Here is a 12316-nt window from a genome sequence, read left to right on the forward strand (position 1 = left end):
TCTTGTAGCTTCAAAACATTACAGTTGAACCCCTAACGTTACATGGATTAGTTTATCGATGTCCTTACTACCCTTCTGGTCCTTGAACGTGTCAAGAGAAAGCTCTTGAATTTCATCAAAAATATCTTAATTTGTGATCCAAAGATGAACAAAGGTCTTACGGGTTTGGAACAACATGAGGGTGAGTAATTAATAACAGAAGTTTCATTTTCAAACAAATGGGCTGAGTGAACAATTCAGTGACTCAGTTATTTGGTTTGATTCTTGTATGAATCGTTTGAGTGAATGATTCAATGACCTACTTATTTGCAGCGTCCCAATGTGCCTACTTATACTAGGCCCTTAAAGTATGTACTATTTTGGTGAAGAGAAAGTACAGACTTTTGAGTGTGTAGTAGAAGAGTATCCAAGCTTTGGGACATACTATCACGTCACACAACTGCGCCTTCACCATGTCACAGTAAACTGGCCTGTCAATCATTTTGTCACAGTTAACATCCTCCACATTTAATTTAATTAACTTCCTATCGTATTGAAAAGAAAAAAAGTATCACGTTGATCTGCCAGTCGCGGGTCTTTCATGCCAAAAACTCTGCTCATATTTCCTGCATATGATGCATTTAAAAATTAACAACCAAATGGATGTTTATAAAAGTTCACATAGCTGTTGCAGATGGGACACACTTATTGTAATCTCACATACTATTTAGGACGGATAGTATGAACATTGGGACGCAGGGTTGTTTAGTTCCTGATTGAATCAGTGTTTTTGAACGAATCTGCTGCAGTCACTTGTTGCCCTCTACTGTCATAATTCTGAAACTTACAGAAATAGTCACTGAAAAATTCACACAAATAATGTGCAAATTGACAGTCAGACTGATTTATACAATTTTACATACATGTTTGACTACATTATGCATTACCACAATAGGTGTGCATAAATTTTCTAAACTTTTATGGTATATTCATTAACTAATTAACAACAGATAACAAATATATTTCTATACACACAGTATCTATTATATAAAGGCATGGGAGCAGTGTAAAAAATGAGGGGTCTAACTCATGAATATTAATTACAAGATGAATATTAATTGTGTGGTGTGACATTCACAGTGTGTTTTCAGTGTTTTGGTGGAATGTTACATTAACGTGTGACCTAAGAAAAAGCACAACTAATTATGCAACATTGTTGCCTTCTATGGCAAACAAATGCAAGCTGTTTGATATCGCTTGACGTGTCATTACTGCTCTTTTGTTGTTGTGGCTGTGAGGGTGAGTCTCTTGGCTGTCAGAGGGCAGTTTCACACAGTGACGGTCTCAGCAAAAACGACATATTAGGGCCACTGCAGCTCCGCTCAGAGCGTCTGTTTTCACTCTCTCCTTCTTCACAAGAGGAGGAAAGGGGATCTTGTCTTTGTGATGAATTGCGGTGGGAATTACTGCGGTAAAAACACTCGTCTCTTTCATCAGTTGTTCTCTCCTCTCGGCACGTCAGCTCTAATTGGGGCGGTGACGGAGGCGAGTCGCCGTCCACAGCCCAGTTTCCTTTCCAGCGTTTCATTGACAAAGGACATATCTGCAGCCGCAAGCCATCCTGGCTGAAAATGCACCGTCCGTCCCCAAAGACTTTGATACCTGTCCTGCAGCCATATTGGCCCAATCGCAGCTGTACATCCCAGCTGGCTTTCACCGCCGCCCGGCGGCCATTTTGGCTCAGACATGACGAAGTACTCCGTAAAATGCTGGAAAAACAGCTCACGCTCATGTTGGCTCAGCTGGTGCCGTTCATTTGCAGGGGAGCCCAGATGAAAACGCTTTGGCCCGCGGCATTACGATTCGTCTCTAAAAACAAACTCTCACTGAGCTTCCTCTTCCTCCGGTCAGACCCTTCAGACCAGTCCGTTTGGTTGTTGTGAAATCTGCCGAATTATGTTTGCATGACATGCAATTAATCTGCGAGACAAAAATGCATTTTCATTGCATTTTCTTGCCATTTGCACTTGTTTTTGGTGGAAAAACCATTGTGACAATTACCATCTGAGGTAAAGCACATTCCAAAATTGGTATTTTCTAACTAGGAGTCTTTGCTACAGCAAACTGCTTTGCATCAAGTGTAAAAACTGCAGACGAGACAGAATTTGTGTGTATGTGAACTAACAGAGCGAGTCTTGACTGTTAAAGTTGACGTGAAATCAAAAACCTATTTCCTTCCCTAATACATGACCCTGATCTTACTGTGGCTGATTCTTTGGTGCACATCATTCCAGAGAAAACATGAATTTTTGCAATACTTCATCAATATAATAACGACTTTCCTTTTCAGCTGAAGTCACCAACTACCTGTCAAATGGAGGTACACAATTTCTTGTGGACAAAATCAGATGGCGTCCAACATTATACATCTAAATAGGACGTAATTCACATTAAAGAAGTAAAATGGGCCGTGAGCAACATTTCATGTTGATTTTAACCATATAAAGTGAAATGTACATGTAAAACAATTTGGCAAAATGTAAAAATTTGTTGTTGTCTGATTGATATTGTAGTTTTTTTTTTTTTTTAATCAAGTAAAAGGTCTCCAATATGATCATCAGGCATTTAGAGGGCCTTTTATTTGTTAATCTCTCAATCACTGTATTGCATTGCATTATGTTTTGATTTGTATTTTTTAATATCTTACTAAGACATATTATTGCAGATTTAGATTGACGATATTTCTATCATTGTATGCGCTGTAAGTATCTGCTATACTGTTATAAATATCTCAAAGATTTACAATTAGTATTTCATACTTCTTGTCCATATAAATATTAGCATCTGCCATAAATTTCATATTTGTGCTCAGTTTGTGCCTCTGAATAAAAATTGAGCTGTTTTTTCCTCCATACTCTCACTATGACTATAAGCCATAAAAGCCTGATGTATCAAATATGACACTCAACAAAAACACTGGAACTTACAAAAATAACTCCTCCTTTTGAAAAAATTAAATTTTTCCCTGACTATTATTTCATATGTCAGACATCATTCAGTCACCGCACACTCTCTATGTGAAGCCTCTTCAGTAATGAATGAGATGCTGTTAGAGCCGTCAGGATGGGCAGAAAACTCAAGGTCCGTTCGCGCACTGACTCCAGCCGTTTTCCTCCCCGCGGCTTAATTAGATGAAGCGCCAGAGGCCACTCCGGCTCCTCGGCTCAGCATGCCAGTGCAGATTCAGCCATTGCGGCTCAAACGCCGCATGACGCGCACAGGCTGTCAGACGCTACGGCTGCCCGCTGGACACGAGGGGGTCAGACGACTCGGACAGGCTCGTTTTAATTCAAATCCCACTTATTCTCTCTTTCTCTGAGGAACGCGGGTCAAGTGTCTAATCACGACGACGCAGAGCCACTTCAGGTGGGACTGTGAACTCTGACCCCTGGGGGTTAAAGATCACCTCCCTTACCTCTCCAGCAGAGTGGCCCAATTACTGTCAGACTCAGTGTTGCTGTGGCAACCGGGACAGAAACCTCAAGAGTTGAAGAATTATGCAGCCATATGAAACACAGGAGAGAGACTGTGAGGGCACAGGGTCAAAGGTCAAGCTATCATATTTGGGCTCTTCTGGTGAATCTGGAATCTGGCTCATTAGTCTGTTTATTTTCTATTAAAAGATTGTTCTCAGCACTGATAATACATTTTGCTTGAGCAGCAAATCAGCATATTAGAATGATTTCCGAATGATCAGGTGACATTGAAGACTGGAGTAATGATGCTGAAAATTCAGATTTGATCACAGGAATAAATTACATTTTAATATATTTGACAATAGAATACGGTTATTTGACACTGTAATGCATTTTCACAATATTACAGTTTCTGCTGAATTTACAGAACTTCATACTGACACTAAACATTTAAGTGATAGACAGATGTTCACTCACCATCAGTAGTTCTGCTCTTGGTCTCTGAGTGTGATTTAGGTTTCAGTTCTGATCGTGGGTTCGACTCGCTCTCTGTAAGAAACAAATATCATCTCTGTCACATACACATATAATTAGGCCTCAATACTCTCCGTGTTTCTGCAACGACAGTTACAGTCAGTCAAATGTATTTCACAGCATTGTGTGCTTTGTTAATAATACATGATAACTGAAGTGAAATTAAATAAATAAAGCATAAATAGCAAAAAGGGCTATTTAGACTAAGTGAAAATGACATATTTTCTTAGTGACAGGTGCTATTAACACTAAGTGCAAATAGCTACAGATTCTATTTACACTATATGAAGAGTTTGGTTAAAAAATGCTATAAATCCATTTTGATTCATTTGAGTAAAAATATGTTTCCTTTACCAAGCAAGTGACAAGATGAAAACCACTATTTTCTGTTTTAAATGTTCACATAGCATCTTTAGGTTATAATAACATTAAAAATTCAAATCCGGATATTGATTTTCAAAGATTTATGATAAAAAGGGAATTTACTCTGTTTTCTAACTTAAAAAATGTAGAAGCACAGGCAAAATTTTAGGAGTACCTTCTAATCAATAATAAAAAAAAAACTGATAAAAAATTAGCCTTCCCATTACAAGGTGATATTTGACTCCTTAAAGTGAATTAAAGTGGAATTTAGTTTTTACTTTTGTAATGGCATTTTTCTAACTTTATTAAAAGTATCTCATCATTTATGTCAATTTTTTTTTAAAATATATTTTTCATAAGCGTTTTAAAATTTCAAATTAAAACAACAGAATAAGAACAAGTACGATGAGAATAAGTTACCAATCAAATACAATTTTTAAAAGCATTAACAAAGTTAAGAGGTGGCACAGAAGAACACAAAAGTGGCTTGTAGGTGTATTTTCATATGTTTAATGAGGTTCAAAGGTGGCATGCGTGCAATCAAATTCATAAATTCATGTTGAGATTAATTTGTTTTAAATATATAATTTTGAATATAGAAATATGAAATTGTTTAAATACCTGAAAATATACTTTAAAAATTAAACTAAAACCTGCCAGTAGGTGGCGGCAAGTCACTGATTTAATTACCGAATCAAATCATTCATTCGCTTGAACTGCTGATTCATTCAGGAATAAAGCAAGTGACTGTCTTTATGAATGGGAAATTGTATCATTGACTCACTAGATTTGTTTAAAAACGCACGTTCATTCATAAACGAAACACAGCTGTGTTTGAATGGAGATGAACAGTGGATCAGTTGTGGCTTTGTTTTAAACTATTTTTGACAAAATCAGGCAATAGTGTTAAAGTCAGACAGTGTAAGTCACTTAATATTAACTTTTTGTTTATTTAACTGTTCGTTCAAATCAATATCTCCAGTTCCATTATAATCAACGAAGCTCTAACACTGTACAATGAATCTCTTATCTACACTCTCTCTACACTGTTTATGAAAGATATGTCTGTTGCAAAAATACATAAACCTTTCCCAGATAGCACATGCATGTCTGCAAGATGTCTGTTAAAGATTACTTGATCTGGAGAGCATCTGCTGTGTACAAACATCTGACAGACATCTGTAAGATGTCAGTATATATTCTAAATCATAAACATCTTAAAGACATCTAATAGACGTCTATTTGACATCTGATAGGAAACATCCAACAGACGTCCTGCAGATGTAAATGCAGTCATCAAATAGACATCTCTGTTATGTATGTGTGCTATCAGGGTTGAAGTTCCCCTCAGCTGAAACACAAATATGCTGATTTTTTTAATGCAATAAATAATGCATATGCAATAAAATGAGTGCCTCATCTTCTTAATCTCCTCACATAAACGATTAGATTTTGATGGCTTACGTTTCTTCCCTACTGCAGAAACCACCACAGGTTCATCAATGCCGTCAAAATTATACATTTTTTGTTTGTTTGTTGATCACAAAGTACAAACTAGAAGAGGAAAACTAGGATGCTGGGTGTATTCAAAGTGCCACCTTTACTGTTTACAATGCATGGAATGGTGCGCTGTGATTGGTTGAGTGGATGTATCGTATTCTGCAATGAAGGAAGACTGGCGTTTTGTAGCGGTCTGCGTAAAATTAAAAATGGACTTTTCCAGCCAGATACAATACTGATTTTGATTTTTTTTTAAATCACGTTTAACGCGTTTTTCATATGTTAATATAGTAGTTTTCTGCTATTTATACTAGTTGCAAATAGTGCCAATTATCTGCAACCCAGTACAGTAGTACATTATAAAACAGTATGTAAATAATAACGTATAGCGTGTAAATTATAATTTTAATTCAAATTATTAAATGGATGCCACCTTATTGGGACAATAAAGCGCTCCGTACACCTACCTTACCCAGTACTTTATTATCAACTTTTTAATTATTTCTTTCATTTTTATTGAAAAGAAATGCCTTTCTGATGTGATCTGAGATTTGAAAAGGAAGAAAAAAAGTTCGGCAAAAGGAAGATTCGAACCCAGGTCACTTGCGTCATAAAAGACTTCAGTACACGCTTTACCCTTTACACCACTGGAGCTGACAATTGATAGTCGTTTTTTTGTATTGTGTCACAAACCTGGTCGGTGTTCCATTGTCTACTCACCACCAGATGTCACTCTCGCTCCACCCACTCACTCTGACTGTCACTTTGCATCTTAGACTGCATCTCCCATCCTCCACCGCTCTGATTGCGTCAGCCCCCGTGACCAATCAGGCATCCTATAAAACCCCGGTCCTCCTCAGTTGCACTTCCTGGTTTGTTGTTGTATTGTATCGTGTTATTATTCCTGTTCTCCTAGTGTGTTCCAAGTTCCTGGTTTTTTGATCTCCTGCCTGGTTTTCTCGTCTACGTCTGTCTAGCCGCCTGCCCTGTGATTTATCGCTCGTTATTATCGGACTATTCTCTTGGATCGCCTGTTACATTCCTGTCTGCTCCTGTCACGACCCTGCCTGTATGACCATGTCTCTGTCTAGTCCTTCTAATAAAAGCTCGCTTATGGATCCGCTCGCCTCTCGTCAATCACTCCTTGTAACAGAACAAACCAGCACAACAGGATCCAGCAGCTTTTCCCTCGGTCATTCCGGTATGGACTTTGGACTATTGTGTGTGGGCGCGTCGCTTACTGTGGGGGTCGCGGAGGAGGAAAGCGACAACGCGGTAATGGCGGCCGCGCACCCGCTCATATAATGACGGCCGCGCCGGAGCGCGACGCCACAGATCCGCTGGCCGCTTGGCTCACTCGGGGAAATGCGGCCACGCTGGAGCGCGCCCGAGCCATGACGACGGCAATGGATCGTATTGCTCAAATGGCGGCGAACGTAATGGATAGCATCGCTCTAATGGCGGCGACAGCTGTGCCCGTTCACAAAATGGCGGCCGCGTCGGAGCGCGTCCACACAATGGCGGCAACGGCGGAGCCCGTTCACAAGATGGCGGCGATCACAGAGCTCCGTCACGTCACAGCTGCCATACAAGAGCCGTTTAAAGGTACAGTTACATTCCCTGAGTCAAGTCAAGTTGCAACTGTGTTTCCTGAGTCAAGCCATGTCGTTCCTGAGTCAAGCCATGTCGTTCCTGAGTCAAGCCATGTCGTTCCTGAGTCAAGCCATGTCGTTCCTGAGTCAAGCCATGTCGTTCCTGAGTCAAGCCATGTCGTTCCTGAGTCAAGCCATGTCGTTCCTGAGTCAAGCCATGTCGTTCCTGTGTCAAACCAAGCTGGAGCTGTGTCAAACCAAGCTGGAGCTGTGTTTCCTGTCTCAAGCCAAGTTGCAGAGCCACCGCACAAGATGGCCGCCACGCCAGAGCCACCGCCCAAGATGGCCGCCACGCCAGAGCCACCGCCCAAGATGGCCGCCTCGCCAGAGCCACCGCACAAGATGGCCGCCACGTCAGAGCCGGCTAAAGCCCCGTCAGCCAAGCCACAGCCTGCTCAGGCCGTCTCAGTCAAGCCACAGCCTGGTCACGTCATGTTTTCTGCTCCTGAGTCGGCACCCATCATGGCCGGTCTTCCCGAAGCGGTTTCAGACTCAAGTCACGCCCCGTCTGGTCCCAAGTCTGCTCCAGAGATCACGTCTGACCTCAAGTCTGCTCCAGAGGTCTCGTCCGGTCTCAAGTCTGCGCCAGAGGTCCCGCCTGATCTCAAGCCTGATCCTGAGCTCCTGTCTGATCTCAAGCCTGCTCCAGAGCTCCCGTCTGACCAGGAGACAGACCCAGAGGCCTCACCAGTCGGAGAAGCCGTGCCAATGCCTCCTGAGGTGTCAGCTTCGGCTGTGGATCCTCCCATGGAGGCGGCGTCCCTCTACAGACTCTCTGCTTCTCCCCATACTCTTTCTACCTCCTCTATCTCTGCTTTCCCCAGGTCCCAGACCGTAACGCGGGTTCCTGTTCCGCCCCGGAGGGCTGCTGCGCTCCGGCTCCGCCCCGAAGGGCCGCTGCGCCTCCTGTTCCACCCCGGAGGGCTGCTCCGCCCCCTTCCCCTATTCTGTCTACCTCCTCTGTCCCTGCTCTCCCCAGGTCCCAGACCATGACGCCGGTTCCTGTTCCGCCCCGGAGGGCTGCGGCGCCTCCTGTTCCGCCCTGGAGGGTCGTTCCGCCTCGGAGGGCTTCTGCGCCTCCTGTTCTACCCTGGAGGGCGCCCGCGCCTCACGCTCTGCCTCCGGCTCCGCCCTGGAGGGCTCCTGCTCTGCTTCCGGCTCCACCCTGGAGGGTACCTGCTCTGTCGGTCCTGCCTCAATCTCTGGGCTTCCCTCATGGACCTGGTCCTCCAGCCCTCGCCCTGTCTCCCTCCCATCCCACCGCTTCCCTGGACTGTTGTTTCTTTCGAGCGTCTGGAAGCCGCTCCTTGGGGGGGGCTATGTCACAAACCTGGTCGGTGTTCCATTGTCTACTCACCACCAGATGTCACTCTCGCTCCACCCACTCACTCTGACTGTCACTTTGCATCTTAGACTGCATCTCCCATCCTCCACCGCTCTGATTGCGTCAGCCCCCGTGACCAATCAGGCATCCTATAAAACCCCGGTCCTCCTCAGTTGCACTTCCTGGTTTGTTGTTGTATTGTATCGTGTTATTATTCCTGTTCTCCTAGTGTGTTCCAAGTTCCTGGTTTTTTGATCTCCTGCCTGGTTTTCTCGTCTACGTCTGTCTAGCCGCCTGCCCTGTGATTTATCGCTCGTTATTATCGGACTATTCTCTTGGATCGCCTGTTACATTCCTGTCTGCTCCTGTCACGACCCTGCCTGTATGACCATGTCTCTGTCTAGTCCTTCTAATAAAAGCTCGCTTATGGATCCGCTCGCCTCTCGTCAATCACTCCTTGTAACAGAACAAACCAGCACAACAGGATCCAGCAGCTTTTCCCTCGGTCATTCCGGTATGGACTTTGGACTATTGTGTGTGGGCGCGTCGCTTACTGTGGGGGTCGCGGAGGAGGAAAGCGACAACGCGGTAATGGCGGCCGCGCACCCCGCTCATATAATGACGGCCGCGCCGGAGCGCGACGCCACAGATCCGCTGGCCGCTTGGCTCACTCGGGAAATGCGGCCACGCTGGAGCGCGCCCGAGCCATGACGACGGCAATGGATCGTATTGCTCAAATGGCGGCGAACGTAATGGATAGCATCGCTCTAATGGCGGCGACAGCTGTGCCGTTCACAAAATGGCGGCCGCGTCGGAGCGCGTCCACACAATGGCGGCAACGGCGGAGCCCGTTCACAAGATGGCGGCGATCACAGAGCTCCGTCACGTCACAGCTGCCATACAAGAGCCGTTTAAAGGTACAGTTACATTCCCTGAGTCAAGTCAAGTTGCAACTGTGTTTCCTGAGTCAAGCCATGTCGTTCCTGAGTCAAGCCATGTCGTTCCTGAGTCAAGCCATGTCGTTCCTGAGTCAAGCCATGTCGTTCCTGAGTCAAGCCATGTCGTTCCTGAGTCAAGCCATGTCGTTCCTGAGTCAAGCCATGTCGTTCCTGAGTCAAGCCATGTCGTTCCTGTGTCAAACCAAGCTGGAGCTGTGTCAAACCAAGCTGGAGCTGTGTTTCCTGTCTCAAGCCAAGTTGCAGAGCCACCGCACAAGATGGCCGCCACGCCAGAGCCACCGCCCAAGATGGCCGCCACGCCAGAGCCACCGCCCAAGATGGCCGCCTCGCCAGAGCCACCGCACAAGATGGCCGCCACGTCAGAGCCGGCTAAAGCCCCGTCAGCCAAGCCACAGCCTGCTCAGGCCGTCTCAGTCAAGCCACAGCCTGGTCACGTCATGTTTTCTGCTCCTGAGTCGGCACCCATCATGGCCGGTCTTCCCGAAGCGGTTTCAGACTCAAGTCACGCCCCGTCTGGTCCCAAGTCTGCTCCAGAGATCACGTCTGACCTCAAGTCTGCTCCAGAGGTCTCGTCCGGTCTCAAGTCTGCGCCAGAGGTCCCGCCTGATCTCAAGCCTGATCCTGAGCTCCTGTCTGATCTCAAGCCTGCTCCAGAGCTCCCGTCTGACCAGGAGACAGACCCAGAGGCCTCACCAGTCGGAGAAGCCGTGCCAATGCCTCCTGAGGTGTCAGCTTCGGCTGTGGATCCTCCCATGGAGGCGGCGTCCCTCTACAGACTCTCTGCTTCTCCCCATACTCTTTCTACCTCCTCTATCTCTGCTTTCCCCAGGTCCCAGACCGTAACGCGGGTTCCTGTTCCGCCCCGGAGGGCTGCTGCGCCTCCGGCTCCGCCCCGAAGGGCCGCTGCGCCTCCTGTTCCACCCCGGAGGGCTGCTCCGCCCCCTTCCCCTATTCTGTCTACCTCCTCTGTCCCTGCTCTCCCCAGGTCCCAGACCATGACGCCGGTTCCTGTTCCGCCCCGGAGGGCTGCGGCGCCTCCTGTTCCGCCCTGGAGGGTCGTTCCGCCTCGGAGGGCTTCTGCGCCTCCTGTTCTACCCTGGAGGGCGCCCGCGCCTCACGCTCTGCCTCCGGCTCCGCCCTGGAGGGCTCCTGCTCTGCTTCCGGCTCCACCCTGGAGGGTACCTGCTCTGTCGGTCCTGCCTCAATCTCTGGGCTTCCCTCATGGACCTGGTCCTCCAGCCCTCGCCCTGTCTCCCTCCCATCCCACCGCTTCCCTGGACTGTTGTTTCTTTCGAGCGTCTGGAAGCCGCTCCTTGGGGGGCTATGTCACAAACCTGGTCGGTGTTCCATTGTCTACTCACCACCAGATGTCACTCTCGCTCCACCCACTCACTCTGACTGTCACTTTGCATCTTAGACTGCATCTCCCATCCTCCACCGCTCTGATTGCGTCAGCCCCCGTGACCAATCAGGCATCCTATAAAACCCCGGTCCTCCTCAGTTGCACTTCCTGGTTTGTTGTTGTATTGTATCGTGTTATTATTCCTGTTCTCCTAGTGTGTTCCAAGTTCCTGGTTTTTTGATCTCCTGCCTGGTTTTCTCGTCTACGTCTGTCTAGCCGCCTGCCCTGTGATTTATCGCTCGTTATTATCGGACTATTCTCTTGGATCGCCTGTTACATTCCTGTCTGCTCCTGTCACGACCCTGCCTGTATGACCATGTCTCTGTCTAGTCCTTCTAATAAAAGCTCGCTTATGGATCCGCTCGCCTCTCGTCAATCACTCCTTGTAACATATTGTTGACTAGCCCAATCACACGCTGGTGGGCGGAGTTAGTGTTAATAGCCTCTGCCAACAAGGCGGGCTATTTGCACTTAGTGTAAATAGACATTCCATACATTTTTACTTTAAGATGGCAAAAGTGAATATATTTTTCTGTCATTTGATGAATTCATATTATACAGTCACACTGAGGTGAACTGAACCTGTTCCTCTGATAAAAAAAAAAATCAAAAACAACATTAAGGAGTTGATTCCAGAATCAAGAATCAGAATCGTTCCAAAATTGAGGAATCAAACTGCCCTAAATGAGCTCCTCTACTAATGTATTTTATAACTGTACTGTATCTTCTGACTCGTTTATGTCTAGGAATTTTGCGGGGAGTATCTGAGACATCAGAGAGATTAACATGTAAACAAAGCCTAACGGAGAACTCAATGAAAGAGCAACATCAAGCAATTAAAAAGCAATAACCAATAGAAAATGTACACAATCATCTGTTTTTACATTGCCTAATAAACCTGATTTCAGCAGGTGTGTTAATGTTGAACGCTGTTACATATTACACTATTGCAGGTTTGTGAAAAAGACACATGCTCTTGAAATACAGTGTGCAACTGCTTAGTGAATTCAGCCTGAATCTCTTTTTCAGCTTTATTTATGACACAGAAAATTTTTGTGGTGCCTGACACGCTCTCAGCCTCTCTCTGTCTGTCTCACAGGGGAATAAAACGCCAAATCAATTCACAG

The 12316-nt window shown here is 45.7% G+C and overlaps 1 protein-coding gene across 1 annotated transcript in view; it reads right to left on the bottom strand.

Annotated features, from left to right (window-relative positions):
• Positions 1–12316, bottom strand: part of spock1 (SPARC (osteonectin), cwcv and kazal like domains proteoglycan 1) — a 266667-nt gene that overhangs the window by 81288 nt on the left and 173063 nt on the right. The window contains 1 exon segment of the mRNA XM_051127688.1: positions 3933–4004. Within this exon segment, the coding sequence (XP_050983645.1) occupies positions 3933–4004 (72 nt within the window).

Source organism: Labeo rohita, chromosome 14 (genome assembly GCF_022985175.1).
Source record: "Labeo rohita strain BAU-BD-2019 chromosome 14, IGBB_LRoh.1.0, whole genome shotgun sequence".
In the NCBI taxonomy this organism is placed as follows: domain Eukaryota; kingdom Metazoa; phylum Chordata; class Actinopteri; order Cypriniformes; family Cyprinidae; genus Labeo; species Labeo rohita.